Source organism: Hibiscus syriacus, unplaced genomic scaffold (genome assembly GCF_006381635.1).
Source record: "Hibiscus syriacus cultivar Baekdansim isolate YM2019G1 unplaced genomic scaffold, ASM638163v2 tig00111996_pilon, whole genome shotgun sequence".
NCBI classification, from domain to species: domain Eukaryota; kingdom Viridiplantae; phylum Streptophyta; class Magnoliopsida; order Malvales; family Malvaceae; genus Hibiscus; species Hibiscus syriacus.
Window position 1 is genome coordinate 3,709,957 of NW_024063233.1, and position 17,947 is coordinate 3,727,903.

General features: G+C 33.9%; 1 protein-coding gene and 1 long non-coding RNA gene across 2 annotated transcripts; one reads left to right on the forward strand and one right to left on the reverse strand.

Annotated features, from left to right (window-relative positions):
- The first annotated feature begins 356 nt into the window (after nucleotides 1-356).
- Nucleotides 357-13,578, forward strand: LOC120173973. Its single transcript, XR_005521115.1, has 4 exons — nucleotides 357-368; nucleotides 1,317-1,327; nucleotides 6,024-6,029; nucleotides 13,156-13,578. It is a non-coding gene; the product is annotated as an uncharacterized LOC120173973 (long non-coding RNA).
- LOC120173972 (probable E3 ubiquitin-protein ligase RHB1A) lies at nucleotides 12,933-16,236 on the reverse strand. Its single transcript, XM_039180990.1, has 5 exons — nucleotides 16,185-16,236; nucleotides 15,316-15,433; nucleotides 13,892-14,258; nucleotides 13,617-13,726; nucleotides 12,933-13,314 (listed from the first exon to the last, which is right to left on the reverse strand). Exons 2-5 carry the CDS (start codon nucleotides 15,376-15,378, stop codon nucleotides 13,282-13,284), a joined length of 573 nt encoding a protein of 190 aa, XP_039036921.1. The 5' UTR covers nucleotides 15,379-15,433; nucleotides 16,185-16,236; the 3' UTR covers nucleotides 12,933-13,281.
- Nucleotides 16,237-17,947: the final 1,711 nt, after the last annotated feature.

Here is a 17,947-nt window from a genome sequence, read left to right on the forward strand (position 1 = left end):
CGTCATGTCGGTGGGAAGAGTTCCACTTGCACTAGCCATTGGAATCTATCATTTCCCAAAGGTCAGGTAATGACTAAAAATTTTAAATTTAAGCAAACTCGTCATGCCCATATGACAAGTTCCACCTATATTTTCATATATTAATTTTTTAATAAAACTATATTATTTATTTCATAATAAATAATATATTTGAAAGGAACTCGTTATGTGGACATGATGAGTTTCCTAAAATATAATAAAATATTTGGCCGTACGGGGCCTATCAACATGAGTTCGTTTAAAAAATTTTCTAAGAAAACTCGTCACGTGGGTGTGGTCAGTTTACTAAACATTGTATATTTTGAGTATATTTCAAAATAAATATGAAGGTGGTCTATTGGGCCAAATAAATAATATGGTTAGATTATTGGCTCAATGTTGCCCTTTACTAATATATCATGTTATTAGAATAAAGACGTGTCATGTCAGTCGTACTTTAAAAAATGTAATACCCTAAATTTAACGTAAATGTTACATCCAAATCTGAGATATTGCATAACATTAAATCAATTTACTCTTTCAGTTAGAAGAGGTGATGGTTGGTCAAAATAGTCTCATGTGACCAAATGATACTAAAAAAGTTAAACTAATGTGTCACATCAATATTTTGTTACTTTAGTGATGTAGGCAAAATCTACACTCTTCAATGGAAGTGAGCAGATAGCCTTATTGTTGTCCCGATCTAGGAATGACAAGTATTGACGTCCTTGAGTTATAAGTTTGGCTGCAACAAAGATAAGAAAGGAAATAAGATTAGTAATGGGATAAGAAATAGATAATTAAGATAATTAATGAAATGAAAGAGATGAATAGAGTTGGCTGTGGAATTATGAAGATGTTGATGGCCTTGATGGAAGATGTTGATGGTGTTGATGTTGAAATGGAGATGGTGGTGATTTTGTATCTCAAACATGCCAAATATGAAACTATGTTAGGAAGCACAATCCCGATCTTCACAAACTTGCTTGAGGGGTGATGAAAATGTCTTCAATCCACTAGCTAGAAATCTAGGAATTTAGGAATCAAGGTGAAATGAATGACTCCACAAGAATAAGAAGTATACTTGCTTAATCGATAAAGTTCACAAAGAACTTTGAACAGAGATTAAACTCACAAAGGTTTATTTATAATATGAGATGGAATGATTACAAATGAAGGCAAGCCTCTCAATTTATAGGAAATGAGAGGGCTTGGCCGAATGATTACATAATGTTTCGGCTAGGTACATGTCTCCAATGAAGATACATAATTAATTAAATGAAGGAATATGTCTATAGGCTTGGTGTTGGTTTGGCTAACCCTTCATAAAGGGGCTTGATGTTTCGGCCATTTATGAATCCATCTCCCTTTGGCCGAATAGTGGGGTGCTTGTTCATCTTGGCGCCAAAGATATCTCCTTTGGTCGAATGGTGTTGTGTCTCCTCAAATTGGCGCCAAAGCTCTCATGTGCAAGGGATGCAATCTCTTCACCAACGTGCTCCTTGATGAAAAGGCATATTCATAGGCAGCATCATTCATGAAAGGTCACAATGTTTGGAAGGCAACCTTTCATGTTTGAGCTAGTTCTGAGGTGAATGAGCTGGAGGTGAGCTGGCCATAGGTGCGTTGTAGCATGTTGAACATTATGGCAGCTCCTTGTGAAATGGTACCTCTTGTGGTGGAAATTATTCGTGAAAAGGTACGATTTCACAAAATCTAACTTAGGACATATTTGAAGTGTCTTAAGTGGTGATGATGATGGTGCAACTCCCCAGCTGAATTGAAGTGATCTTGTACCTCAAATCTTCAGCTCAATCCAACTATGAGCTCATGGGTCTCCGGACAACTTCTCACCAATTGTTCCTTATGCTCTCCTAAACGTCCCCATGTAAGTTTCCTTGCCATTGCTTTCTCCATTTAGCTCCAATATAGTTCCCAAGTTATGGCCGAATGTACCTACACACATAGCATAAAAACTAAGTTAAGTATATGAACTATATATATATATATATACATAAGATAAAGATGTGTACTATAGTATATAATGATAACTTATATCTTACATAGTAATGAATAAATTATCATCATTATAACTATAGATATAATATATGTATATGAATATAACTATATTATAGCATATGAAATTAGCATCATCATGTATAAAGATAGAAAGTTTCTTCCCTTGAAAGGTTGGAATAGCCAAGTTAAACATGATGCTAAATTGGCTCACATCATTTAATAACATATGTTAATGGTCGAGTGACCAATTTGTTATTAATAAATAATATTAATGATGAAATTGTTATTTTTAAAATATCAATGAGGAAAAGATAAGTTTACTCAAACATTAATAATCATTTATGTTATTTACCCTTTTTATTTCCTTTGTAAAATTTTAGGATAAAATATTTATTTGATTTTTCTGTTATTGTGTTTTTTGTTTTTCTCATTTAATTATTTTTTAAATCATCTATAATGTTAAACATTACTTATATTTAGGCATGCTGCCATCAAGTTTGAATGTTGCCTAAACATAAATAATCATATGAAATGATATAATAATAGTTTTAATCTCTAAAACATACAAATTCTATCAAATTGGTTCTTATTCAAATTATTCAATAAATTCACAATATTAAAAAATCTTATCAATTTGGTCCTCATTTTAATTTGAAATAATTTAGGAGCCCATTTGGTAAAGTTTTCTAAAAGTATTTTTAGTTAAGAAAAGCTTATTTTGAACACAAAATCAATACCAAACAAGTAAAAAATGAGAAAAAATTACGGTAGAAAGGTGGTTTCAAACCAACCACAAGGTAGAATTTCTAGCTTTTTTTATTTCAACTTTGCTTTTGGAAGCAAATTATAATTTTACCTTTACTAATGCATAAGCTCCACTCAATTATGTATTTACATTTTATTTTAATAATTTAATACTAACATCCTTAAAAAATAATTTATTACTTTTATTAATTTTTTTATTATTTAAAAATAAAAATAATTTATTATTTATATATTAAAATAATACTAATGAGTTATATAAAATATTATTTCTATTTTTATATTTTTATTATAGTTTAAATTGATATAATTCATATATAATAATAATAATTTTTAAATGTATTATAATTTCAATTGATATGATTCATATTTAAATGTAAATATAATTGAAGTGCTATATTTTAAATTTATAACACAATGTCTATAATAGACATTTTATCTTTTCAAGCTCACTATTTAACATCAATCCAAAACAATTAAATTTTAAATTGCACTTTCGTGCATCACTTTTAAAAGTTCATTTCTACAACAATTTTAAGAGTTACTTTTCAAAAAACTATACCAAGGTAGCCCTTAATAATTTATTAATAGTTTAATAATTTATTATTCATTTCATAATATTTTTTCAATATTGAAGATTTATTGAATTATTTCCAATTAGTACCTATTTAATTGAATGTGCCGACTAAAATTATTATCATACAATGCGACATCACCAATAATTAAGTGACTAAAATAAAAACATGAAAATAGATAAAGTACCAAATAGGGGTGTTCACTTCTCAATTTTAAATGAAATAATTGATTGAATCAAACTAATTCGAATGAACGATCGACTACCATTATTTTGGTTGGAGAACAATTATTTTTTTCAATATTCAATTAACGATTAACACAATTCAAAATTAATTAATTGAAAATGTTAAATATTTAATATATTATATATTAAATACATATTTTAAACTCAAACTCATTGAGTTTAAGCACACTAAACCCATTAAATTGCCAACACATTCGGATCATATAATGATTTAAAAACAAAATCGATTTAGTAACTCATAATATTGTCAACACATTAATCAAAATTTATTCGAATCATATAATGATTTAAAAACAAATTCGATTTGGCTAATGATTAAAGGAAAAAAATTCAATTAATTCAATCTTAGGAATTTAATTCCGACCGTTTGAAGACCCTTAATACCAAATAAGTAGTTTACCCAAAAAAGTTATATAGAAGGAATATAGTAGTTAGTAAGGTAGACAGTTTGGGGGTTGAACCGAAATGTTTTAGATCCCACATATCTCCCCCACCAGTGTTACTTGTTGATTATTATTTATTAGTGTACCAGTGTTAATACGATTTGACATAACTGACACCTTTTCGCTGAAATTCTCCATTTCTAATATCATTTGACCAATATTTCCTGAAGTAGTACCATTTCGGCTGAGGTGGCACAAAGGCGCATCCCTGGGGATGCGCTTTCACGGGGTTCTGCTAAGTCGGATGCCACGGGGTAAGGCGCATCCCCGGGGACGCACCTTTCATTAAATGTCATAAATGCCTATATGTTTTTCCCCAACTACCCCTCCTCATCCCCTATATAAACCTCTTCAACCCCCCTCATTCTTCACACCAAAATCATCTTCTCATCTCTTATATAACTCAAATTCTCCAACTATTTGAGTTTTAAATTTCTTATTAGTGGTAAGAAATTTATTTTTAAGTTAGTATTTGTTTTTAAATAATTGTTATATTTTATATTAATATAATTATATAAATATTATTTTTTATTAAAATAATATTTATATAATTATTATTTATTTAAATTTATTAAATAATTTTTTTTTGTGCTAATTATATTTTTTTGTCTACAGTTATAATGGAAAGTGAAATGCTGCTGCGATTGGATGCAAACCATATCTCCAGACATTTTAGTGATATGGTAATATTTTTTTATAATTAATGTTAATATTTATTATTATTTTTAATTTAAATTTATCATGAATTTATATTAATTATAAATTTTTTATAATGCATATTATTTAGGAAACTTATCATTTTTAGAGACATTTATTAAAAACCCATGTATACTGACATCGCAACGTATTTTGCCATATTTGTCTTCTGCCAGGTTAGGGTATATTGCAACAATTATTGGCGGTTGCAAATCAAACCTGTCCTAATTTCTACATTGATGAGAGGTGGAGGCCCGAGACACATACATTTCATCTTCCATGTGGAGAGGCTACAATTACATTGGAGGATGTCTCTATGCGTCTGGGGCTTCCCGTTGATGGGAATATTATGCGTGGTATGGCGGATGGTGATTGACAGTCAATGTGCATGGAGTATCTTGGAGCTGCTCCGCTAGAGTTTAATAGAGGTAGAATAGCTTTATCATGGCTGAAAGCTAATTTTGAAGTTCTGAATGAAAATGCTTCAGAAGTGAAGTAAAGGCATGTGCTTGGGCTTATATTCTACGAATCATTGGAGGAATATTGATGCCGGACAAATCTCGCAACCAGGTGCATTGAATGTAGTTGCGACATCTGATTGATTTTGATGAAGCTGGAAGATATAGTTGGGGCGCTACAGTTTTGGCATTTCTCTTTATAGAAATGTGTCGTGCGACGAATTATAAGAAACCTACTATCGGTGGATGTCTTCTGCTTCTACAATCATGGGCGTGGTTCCGCATGCCTTTCTTATGCCTAATCGTCAATGAACCATACGTATTCCCCTTATTATTGAGTAATTTTCAAACTAAATTTTGATTTAAATATTTTTAATTAAATAGGGTGGTATTTATTTTATATTATATTTCATAGGTGGTCGATGAAAAGAAAGAACCATAGAGATATACCTACTGGACTAGAGGAAGTCCGTTTACTTATTGATACAAAAGTTGGTTCTGAGGTATGTTTTGAAATATGTTTAAATATGAATTTTTTAATTTAAAATGCTAGATATAATTAGAATATTATATTTATTTGAATTGTATATTTATATTTCAATTTCAGTGGATACCTTTATGTGAGCGATAAAGTAAAGGCTTGCATCTTACCCCACCTGAGTGGGTCATTAGAGGTTTGGATGTCAATTGTACCTCTTATATGTTATGTTATTATCGAGTGGCATCCAGTTGATCGCTTGTACGCAATATATTCCTGGAGCACCTAGGAATTTAGACGACATGCATAACATAGATAGACGAGGAAAGAAAGAGGTTAATTGGGTGGTGAGACACAGAGATTGGATTGCGCTTTGGGAGAATCGGTATGCACAGTTGGCCCCTCGACAATTTTACGCTGAAACTAGTCATATAGTTATAGATAACTATATGGACTGGTTTAATGAAAATGGAAAGTCGTTTCTACTTTCGGCGAAAGCACGAGGGGTTAACATTCCTAGGCGCCGAGAGAGACGTCCACCGTCTCAATATCATCGTCCCCCGACTAGTGGACGGAGAGAATGCGCTATCGATTCTGCAACAGTCCCACCATAACATCCCTATCCACCGATGATGATGCCCAGCCCTCCAGTTCAAATGCCATCTCCTCAAGGGTATATGCCAAGCCCACCAGTTTATATGCCATCTCTGCAGGGTTACATTCCTAGCCCTCAGGGTTACATTCCTAGCCCGCCAAGTTACATGCCTAGCATGCAGGGTTTTATGAAACCATATGGAGGTGCATATACGACTATGTTTAATGATCCGACATATGGTTCATATGCATCTTATTTGGCTAGTGGTCCTTCTCCACAGACACCTCAATCTCCATCTGGATCACAGACATCGATGCCAATGTTTTCATAGTTTTCTCAATTTTCTATGAGCGGTGGGATTGTTAGTAGCACTCCTCCAGGGTCGTTATTTTATACAGGCCCTTCAGCGTCATCTACGCCAAATGAAGAAAATGCCGATGATGATGATGATAATGATGAGGAGATTGAAGAACAAGTTCCACGAAAAAATCCTCAGCAAAATAGACAACCATCGCCATGTGGAACTCATTCTATAAGATGACATCAGTGATCTAGTTGTATTTTAATGTTATTTAAATAGTTATATTTCATAAATTAATGTAATTTGGTTATGTTATTTAAATGTTTCATGGTTGTTACAACAATATTTTTAATGTTATTTTTTATTCAAATTTAACATTAAATGTTTGTTAAATATGTTTAAAATACAAATTATAGTATTCGAAATTTAAAATTAAAATACAAATTATAGTATTCGAAATTTAACATTAAATTCAACTTAATATTCCAATTGTATTCAAAATTAAAAGTTTTATTCCAATTATAGTTCACAGTACTTAAATTGAAATTAAATTTATCCATACGTATGATTTTATCCTTAACATATACATTAAAACATATACATTAAAACCAACTTATCACTTCACATTTATTCGTAAAAACATGTCGATTCTCATTCCATACAATTTCAATGTCACAACCAACTTATTACTTCACATTTGTTCAATTTATCCATAACATTTTATACAATTTATTCAAACAACCAACTCATCACTTCACATTTATTCAATTTATCCATAACATTTTTTCCAATTTATTCAAACTTCACATAACGTTTTAATTTAACATATGAACTTAAATTTATCCATATGTATAATTTTATCCTTAACTTGCTGAACTTCCAAAAAGAAATTAAATTTTGGTTATAATTTACCTGATTTCACCATCCATCTATAGTTTCCCGGGGGACGTGAGTGACATAATAGGGCAATGATAACATATTCTCTGGCAAAATAATAGAAGGCGCGCCCCCGGGAACGCGATTTCAAGTCCCCTCAGAAATAATAGGTACTGCCATGAATAGTTTCCCGGGGGACATGAGTGACATAATAGGGCAATGATAACATATTCTCTGACAAAATAATGGAAAGCACCCCCCCCCCGGGAACGCACTTTCACCACTTTGCCAAGCCCCCTTCAAAAATAATAGGTACTGACATGAATAGTTCCCCGGGGGACATGAGTGACATAATAGGGCAATGATAACATATTCTTTGACAAAATAATAGAAGGCGTGCCCCCGGGAACGCACTTTCAAGTCCCCTCAGAAATAATAGGTACTGCCATTAATAGTTTCCTGGGGGACATGAGTGACATAATAGGGCAATGATAACATATTCTCTGACAAAATAATGGAAGGCGTCCCCCCGGGAATACGCTTTCAAGCCCCCTCAGAAATAATAGGTACTACCATGAATAGTTCCTCGAGGGACATGAGTGACATAATAGGGCAATGATAACATATTCTCTGACAAAATAATGGAAGGCGCACCCCCGGGAACGCGCTTTCAAGTCCCCATAGAAATAATAGTTACTTCCATGAATAGTTCCCCGGGGGACATGAATGACATAATAGGACAATGATAACATATTCTCTGACAAAATAATGGAAGGCACGCCCCCGGGAACGCGCTTTCACCACTTTGGGTACTGATATGAATAATGCCCATAGGGACATGAGTGACATAATAAGGCAATGATAACATATTATCTGACAAAATAATGGAAGGCGCCCCTCCAGGAACGCACCTTCACATGAATAGTACCCCGGTTATAGACATTATTATATACAACGTATTATAAACTTTCAAAACAAACTTCAGTTCACAAGCTTTCAAATTCTCAAACTCTAAATTTCTCAAAAATCTCAATCCTCTATTCTCTGAAAATGAGTCGTCTTTTTGTTGTTGTTTTATATGATGGATAAATTAAGGAAGCTAAAGAGGGGGTTGTTTTTGAGTCAGATCATTATATTCCCTTAACTTTTAAGAGAAACATCACTCTTGAGGAGTTAATCACAAAAATTTCGTTAAAGATTCGTGTATCAGGCCGGAGAAGACTATCTTCACTTCAGTATAGATTTCCCACTGATCTTTTTCAACTCACGTATACATCATTTAATCTTTCCAACGATGAGGATATTTCTATGATGGTTGATGCTCATATGGGGAGTTCACAATCTCTTATTGAAATGTATGCTACTTTTATTGAGGTTCGTGCTTCTCGTGGTCTATCATATTCCTCTCACTTTGGCATTGCATATCAAGCTGATCAAGTTGATAGCCCGACGTAATTGATCTGTAATGATTTCACTTCATTAATGGCGAATCCAACGCCAAATGCCATGCCATCAAGTTCAATAGGAAGGCATTAATCAACAACTGCTTCTGATCTCAACCCACGTGGCTTCACCAATAATCCATATGGCAACATCTCTTCTACTTCAAGGGGCAGACATTCATCTGACAATGTTTTCGACTTACATATGAAAATGCCATCGAGACGACAATCTATTCACATCCCACATGATACAATGGCCTCAAGTTCAAGGGGAGGACACGCAAGCGGGAACTTATTTGACCTCAACATTGGATTATCAGAGGAACCCTCATCTCCACCAGAAGAACCTCTTCGGGAGCCAGGTGCTGAAACGGTATTATTCGTTGAACCTGACTCACCACAGTTTAACGTACATTCTGATGATGATGAGGATGACATTCCGATAAATACAACACCAACCGAGCTTTCAGTACATATGTATGGGGATGATTATGATGAAATGTTGAATTTTCGGATCTTCTTGATGTTGGCAACTATGGACTTCAATCATCAGTCAATGACGGTGATTTACATATTGGAATGGAGTTCGCATCGAAGGAGGAAGCAATGATGGCAATAAAGAGTTACAATATTCATAACTAAGTTCAGTCCCGAGTTGATCGATCTACCACGGAGAAATATGTCTACTACTGCGTCCAACGTGACAACGGATGTCAATGGATGGTCCGTGTATCAAAGAGGAAGAGGAAAAACAACTTATGGGAACTAACCATATACAACGGTCCTCGCACGTGTTGTGCAAGAGGTATAAACCAGGATAATCCCAACTTGGACTCCAACATTATTTGCCAAGCAATCATACCCATTGTGAAGCAAAGCTCTCATATAGCTGTTGCAGTGTTGATTTATGCTATACATTCACAATATGGGTACACCGTCTCCTATAAAAAAGCTTGGTTGACAAAACAGAATGCCATTAGCAAACTTCATGGCAAATGGGATTCCTCTTACAACGAGTTGCCCAGTTAGTTTCATGTTGTGCAAAGACTCAATCCTAGGACAATTGTTGAGTTTGAAACTCAACATCATTACGTGAATGATCGAGTGGTTCGAGATCGCTACTAATTCTACCGTGTCTTTTGGACTTACCCTTAGTGTATTAATGTAGTCAAGTACTGTAAACTAGTTGTCCAAATTAATGGTACTTTCTTGTATGGGAAATACAAGCAAGTATTATTATTGGATGTGGTCCAAGATGGAAACCGCAATATTTTTCCTGTTGCGTTTGCCCTCGTTCAAGGAGAAGACACTGAGTCTTGGGTTTTTTTCCTTACAAATTTACGTTTACATGTTGTCACCAGGGAACGAGTACGCATTATTTCAGACCGAGGAGCTGGGATAAAAGCAGTACTGGACTCTTTGGGTACAATGTATAGACCTCCACATGTTCAACATCGTTATTGTGTCCGTCATATTACTACAAACTATTACGGAAAATAAAAGAAGAACGATGAACGTCAGTTAGTCGTGCGGATGGGTATGTTACTTTTTCCCAATTTTTCTATCATTTCGTATTACTTATTTATACTTCATATTAACTATTACATATTCCTAATGGCTTAGGTTACGAACTCTTACCTCAAAGGTTTGATTCTATGCTACAAGAGCTGTTTGACAAAAATAAGAAGGGGTGCGAGTACATTATGGACATCAGCAAAGAAATGTGGACAAATGCATATGACGAGGGGTATCGCTATGGTCATATGACAACCAACTTGGCTGAAGCAATAAGTTCAACCTTAAAGGGGACGCGTCATTTACCAGTCACGGCATTGGTCAAAACGACTTATTTTCGTTTGGGTCAACTCTTTGCAAAGCTCGGTGGACAAGTTCTTACTTGGATGCAAAACAACCATATTTACCACCCAATACTAGTAGCTGATTTACAGAAAAAAGTGGCTGCATCAAATTGGATGTTGGTTACAAATTTTTCTCGCACCCGTAAATTGTCACCTCCGTTGCAAGGGATTGAAGCTAACTCTTTCAGAGTTAATCTGCAAGAGAGGTGGTGCGATTGTGGTTTCTTTCAAGCACTCAAATACCATGGTCTCATGTCATTGCAGCTTGCTCACATTCGCATTTGGACTACAAAAATTATGTTGATCCCGTATACCAACTTGTATTCAAGGTATATGAATTTGAGTTTCCGTCCATAGGAAATGAAAGAGACCCAAATGAGATTCAAACTTGGCTTACAATTGTACCAGATCCATTACTATTGAGGGACTCAGGTCGTCTAAAATCTACTATAATACATTGTGATATAGATATTCGAGAGAAGTCAACAGAACAAAAACGATGTGGGCATTGTAGAAACATCGGGCACAATAGAAAAAAAATGTCCGGCTCTGTTATCATCACATAACCGTTAACTCTTATATAATTAATATTCTATTTAAATGAATGTTTTTGTTTCTAATATTTAAATGTAATTGCATTTTCTATAATTTTCCAATGTATGTACACCTAAATAAATTTTATTTTTTAATTTTTTTATTTAAAAATTATTTTATGATATTTATTTAATATAATAATTAATATTATTTATTATAAAAATTAATTATTAATTTTAAAATATGATAATAATTCTACCTTCTAAGTAGAGTATTAAATTAAACAAATTAAAAGTTATAAAAAAATTATGTATACGATGACAAATTTCATGTTCTGATTGGAGGATTAAATTTATTAAATTAAATTAAAATTAAGACTAAATTGATAAAATATGTAAGTATTGAAGATTAAATGTATAATTATACTAATTTTATTAACTTATGCATCAATATTTTCGTTAAATATTGATAACAGATGACTAGATTGATAACATTTAAATAATTAAGTGATAAAATTAATAGATTGATAATCAAAATAAAAAAATAATAGATATATAACCATACATGTAATATTATAATTTCATACATTTTTCCTATATCTACAATAAGATCAAAGCTGGTTTTCATCTATTGTTCCATCCGATTAATGTCGCATGGAATGGGTGAATGCCAAAGTCCCTGAAACATATAACATTAAAACCTAAATTCACTCCACCTTTAACACATTTAAAAAATATATTCGATAATTCTTAAATTATAACCGAAACACTTTACATAATATATTACTAATTTATAATAACAATAAAAATAAAATCTTTATTATTAAAAAAATACCAACGTGATATCCGACTTAGCAGAACCCATTTAAAGCGCATCCCCGGAGATACGTCTTACACGCGTGCATCATAGTCAGCATAAACCCAGGTAAAATGCGTCCTCGGAGATGCGCCTTTGTGCCACTTCAGCCGAAAGGGTGATACTTCGAGAAATATTGGTCAAAGGGTGTTAAAATGTGTTAGAGAGGGAGAATTTCGACAAAAAGGTATTAGTCAAATCGCCCAGTGTTAACAATTTTCAAAAGCTGTATGAACAGAGAAAGCTGTTTTTTTTAATATATAATCAATTAAAAAAACATAATCTCAAGAAGAAAGATTGATTCGGTTTTAAGAAATTCAACGGTCATTAATTCAAAGCCGTCACAGTTCATTCTAATGGAGTATGAAATAAATAAATGATATTATGAAAATGGTATCAACAGGATGGGACCTATCTACCCTTTGAATTTGACACAACCATTTCTAAAATGATATTAAGAAGAAAAAGAAAGTCTAATTACAATTAAGGAGGCAGACAATATGGGACCCCAATGTGTATGCAAAATCAAAAGAGTTGCATGGAATTTAATAAGGTACAAGGAAAGAAGGAAAAGAAGACAAGTGACATATTGCAAATGAATGTCATGGATCATAGATTATCTCAAGCTTAATCACCAGGTAAAACAACAAAGCAGATGATTATAGACAATTCGATGGATCTAATATTCTTGTCACATGACATAGTAGGAAACAAACAAAAGGAAAATGACATAAAAACCTGTACTAGTAAAACCTCGATCGATTGAAGCAACGCAGGCCTACAATTGTTCGTACTGTTCTGTATAATTTCGATCTGAATCTGATCCCTCCAATGACCTTATGGTTTAGGCCATCCTCACAACTAATCTGAAAACCGACAACAGAATATATAACTGCAGAAGAAAAGCAGTAACACCCCAAGTCCCAAGCTGTGTTTATCATATTGTGTCAACTTGTTCTTTATTCTCGGATGTCATGAACTGGAACGATAGGTTAAAAGATTTGACAACCTTAATAAATGTATCCTTTTATATGACTAGATATTCGGTAAAATTCAATCGTGTAGGCACACCATCTGACCTGCTGCAGAACCAAAAGCTAACATGTCTCTGCTCCATACTGAGCGTTATTGATCAAAAGTCTCGTCAAACATCATTTCCTGTAACATTAAAAAGGGCAGAACATGTCACTACTTAGTGGCCAGGTGATGCAAAGTACAAGATTTGGCACAGGGAATAAAAGACAAGCAGATTCATAGGTGTAATAGAATATACAGGGGCTTCAAGTAAAGCCCAAGTTCTTGCACAATCTGCGTGACAGTTTGGGTCCATAATATTATTGGGTACATTAATTGGATCCAAAAAGTCCAAGTCCAAATCTTGTCCTAATTAAATCAATGTAACCTGGGTGAAACTATGCAGTATAATTAGCTACAATAAAGTCATCCTGAAAGAGGCTAACCTGATCGTACATAGGGCATGTGTCACTTCTTTCCATCCACTCCAAAATGCATGAGAGGTGATAATGATGTTCACATTTTGTAATAAGTTTTGGATTCCCTGTGTCATACTCTGCATGTGCAAATACCATATACAAGCCATTACTTATGAGCTGTTAATATATGAACAAGGAGATTGGCGCTATTATGTTTAAATGCACTGATCAGTTAACAGCAGCACAGGGTCCAGATCTAGGTTAACAGGCAATTGAAGCCTCAGACAACGAGATTACATTACCTTCAAGACAAATAGGACAAGCATCCTCTTCCTCTGTCATTGATTCCTTAGACTCGGTTACTTTTGACACTTCTGATTTTCTTGGTGAAAGAAGCGAAGAGCTAGGTTGTATTTTGCAGTCTGATTCCTCAAGATCTTCACATGTTGGCAGTGTCTCGAAACTGCCTCTACTTAGAGTTCCTCTGAAGGATTCCGAATCGATTGATTGTGGACATCCCAAGATCACATCATATGGAAAAGGTGCTGGAGGTGGCCTAAAGGTATCAGGTACTTCTATGTCCAAATTAACCAGGAATCTTGCAGCCATTGCAGAGGCTGATCCTTCATGAGGTACTATAGACTCATTCTCTTCCAAAGCTGGTGGGCACTGTGGGAGGAGTTTTAAAATTCAAAGAAATGATTATAATAGATAGAGATTCTCAGAATTCGTATACCACAATAGTAGATAAAAGGAGGATTTCCACCTATACAAATTAGAAATTATTAGGTAATCTACTAATTTAGCCCAGTGGCCACTGAACAAGAAGCTCAAGAAACTTGAGCTCCATCCTCCAAACGCATATGCAGACAATCTCAGGTGAATCTTTTATGATATTTCAAGGAGTTCTCAAGTTAGGGGACTAGATTTTTATACCAAATTTCAGGTTTTCTCTTTCTGTTCTGCTATCAATTTCCCCCCTTTAAAAGTAAACTAAAGAATCAAATAAGTCAAAGCACAAAATCAGAATTATTGTCACAGTTTGTGCATGCACAGCATTTATATTCAGCTTGCACAATGACAGGACAACATCAAATTCAAGCTTTTGGAAGAAAGTCTTCAGGTCAGAAAACATTTGCAAGGTCAGTGGCAGATCATAGGCTCTACAATCAGTTCAGGTAAAGGAAGAAGGAATGAAAGGGATTTAAGTATAATAATTTCATTGAATGGTCAATTACAAAAGAAAAACATGAATTAAAGGGATAGTTCTAGGGTAAAAAAAGGTACATAAAATGTTATTGAAGATGCATAAATTGTTACAACATTGTAACATTTTGTTTATACCAAAATGTTATTAATTTTTGTGTAGTTTGTAGCAATTTATGTATATATATTTAGAACATTTTGGGAATACACAAAATGTTAAAATGTTGTAACAATTTATGTGTCTTTGATAACATTTTAGGTAGTTTACCATTTTTACCTTAGAATAAGGTTCTTCACTGTCGAATTTCCCGAATTAAGGGTAGTTCAAACTTCAAAATCTTCTTCTTCCTCCCTTTTCCATTCCTTTTTCCCCATCTGTTATTATGGACAGTGGGAAGTGAGTACTTCCGAGTTCTGATATTCCTAAAAATTAACTTCCATTCTCTACTATGAAAAAAGAAAAAGTAGCATATGATAATACAGACATTAGAAATATTCATAAGATGAACATATTACTAACATAGTAATACACAGGTGTTCCATGCAGAAGAGGTTTCCTGGAAGAACAACAGCAGCCTCCCATTTCCCACAATTATCTTCTCATTAAACCAACACAAACGGAGCTTGGTGTATTTTCCCTGTTATTTGACATAAGTGGATAAGTAGAATATAATAGGTTCAAAGCAAGGGGTTAAAAAAACAACTCAAAAGCTAAGACAATACAGGGAACACTTCAGAGAATTATAATTTGCATACACAGTCTTAGGTTAGATAGGGATAACAAGTTGGCAGCATAACGGAAATAACCAATGCATGCATTACTAGCTTACAGGCATACAGCTTACTAGCAATTCATGCTAAATCAAGACGCCAAGTTATCCAACGTCTTTTAGTGCCTCTGAAAGAAAAGTCGTCATCGAAATTCTAGCAATTCATGCTAAATCCATCTGATTATAAGCTGGAAAACATGAAATTTAGCCTCTTAGTGCCTGATGCCCAGCTTATCCCATAATGGAACAAAAGCCAGACCCTAAACAACTAAAATTGCAAACATCACAAGCAGACACACATGAATTTCGTGCCTTACTACTTTTTTTTTAATAAAAACAATTCAGATAGGTTGTGTGAAGCTAAGTAGGACAACTTATAGTTTGAAAACAAACAAAGAAACAAACGCAGAAACAGTCAAGACTAAAAAACTAGGAAATTAATCACAAATCAACTACACAAACAACAAGCAACGAAACAAAGAGGTTTATCAATTACATAAATCCAAGGAAAAGGGGAAAGTTATATGCAATGGAGGGAAATCAAAAGAAAAGTAAATTATTTTGAAGGAATAAAAAACTGTTTCATCAGTGAAGAGAAAAATAATATTACAGATATAACCTTTGGAAGAAGCGGCGGCGGATATAGAAAGGAGGCGAAAAATTCTAACCTTCGAAGAACGAAAAGAAGGTGAGGAAGAGGTTTCCCGGAAATAATTATTCTTTTCTTTGTTTATAGTTTCTTAAACAGTAGGAGCTCCTCCAAGTTCTCTTCCTCGTCATTTATTTATTTAATAGAAAATAATCTCAGTGATCGAAAATTATTTATAATATACGATTTTGATCAAGTTTTTTTGATTTGTTAAAATGACCAACAAAATCGTAATGTGATCTCTAAATCGCAACGCGATCTCCAGTATCGCAAATCAGTCTCCAGATTCGCAATGCGATTTTGACTATCGCAATGCGATTTTTCAAATTCGCGTAGCGATTTTGTAAAATCGCAATGCGAATATGTAAATCGCAATGCGAATATGTAAATCGCAACGCGATTTTCAAAGCGCCATTAGTATCGCAATGCGTATTTTATTTTCAAATTCCAAACACAAATATTAATACATCTCGTAATCACAACTCTTAACCTAAAACCCTAAATCACAACTCAATCCCATCTCCATTCTCACTCTCTACGGTGACATCCGTCCCCATCTCCGGTGAAATCCGTCCCCATCTCCGGCGAAATCCGTCTATCTCCATCTCTCAGAGCCACCCTCACAATCATTCACGATCAGAAATGGAAAATCAACCAAATCAACCACCGATGGTTAGTTTTTTTTTTAATTATTTTTATTTTGAAATTTTTGCATTATTATTAGGTTTTTCATATTGAAATTGATGATAAGTTTACTGGTAATTTCAATAATAGATTAACCATTTCACTTAGATTGCTTATTAAATTCATTCGATTGCTGTCAATACTGCTAAACTGTTTAGTCTTTAACCCTGTAAAGTTAATAATTATCTTTGTTTTGTCTTTTGGTTGAAGTAATGCAATTCATTCAAGTTTCAATTTTAGACAATGACTATTTGAAACCGAGGATCGCAACGCGAAGTGAAAATCGCAACGATAGTCAAATTCGCGTTGCGATAGTCATTTTTGTGTTGCGATTTTCATTTCGCGTTGCGATTATCTCGTTGCGATAGTCAAATTCGCGTTGCGATAGTAATTTTCGTGTTGCGATTTTAAGTTTCAGAAACTATTATTCTTCTGCAAATTGAAACTTGAATGAATTGCATTACTTCAACCAAAAAACAAAGACAAATATGAAATTCACAGTGTTGCAAATTTAAGTTTGAAGAATAAACTACTACTACTCTTTATTGTTTTTGGTATATCTTCACAGTATAGTTTTTAATCTAACTTGGTATGTTTATTGTTTTTGTAGAACTTTTTTTCGGCTCAATTGACCTTAAGGAATAAAATAAGCCTAGTCACTACAATTGCGTCGAAGCTTTCACATGTACAAAGAGCATTGTTTGAGGATACTTGCTTCAGGCCATGGCTGAAAGTACAACATCCGGGTGGAGATGCTATGTTAACCCATTTGTGGCTTCATACCATGATTAGCGATCTACCCGAGAGTATAAAACGTGGTAATGAAGATATATGGTTTCATTTTCCACCGACGTATACGTGTTTTGGGCGGGAGGAGTTTAGCTTAATCACTGGTCTACGCTTCAGACACGATGATGTAGGTCGATACACTAGTCATATTACCCGCCCATCATGGTTATCCCGGGTTTTTCCTGAGCTGTCAATGGAGAAGCCGAATTTACACGTCGACGACTTGACGAGATTATTGAATAAGAAAGATGGTTTTACTC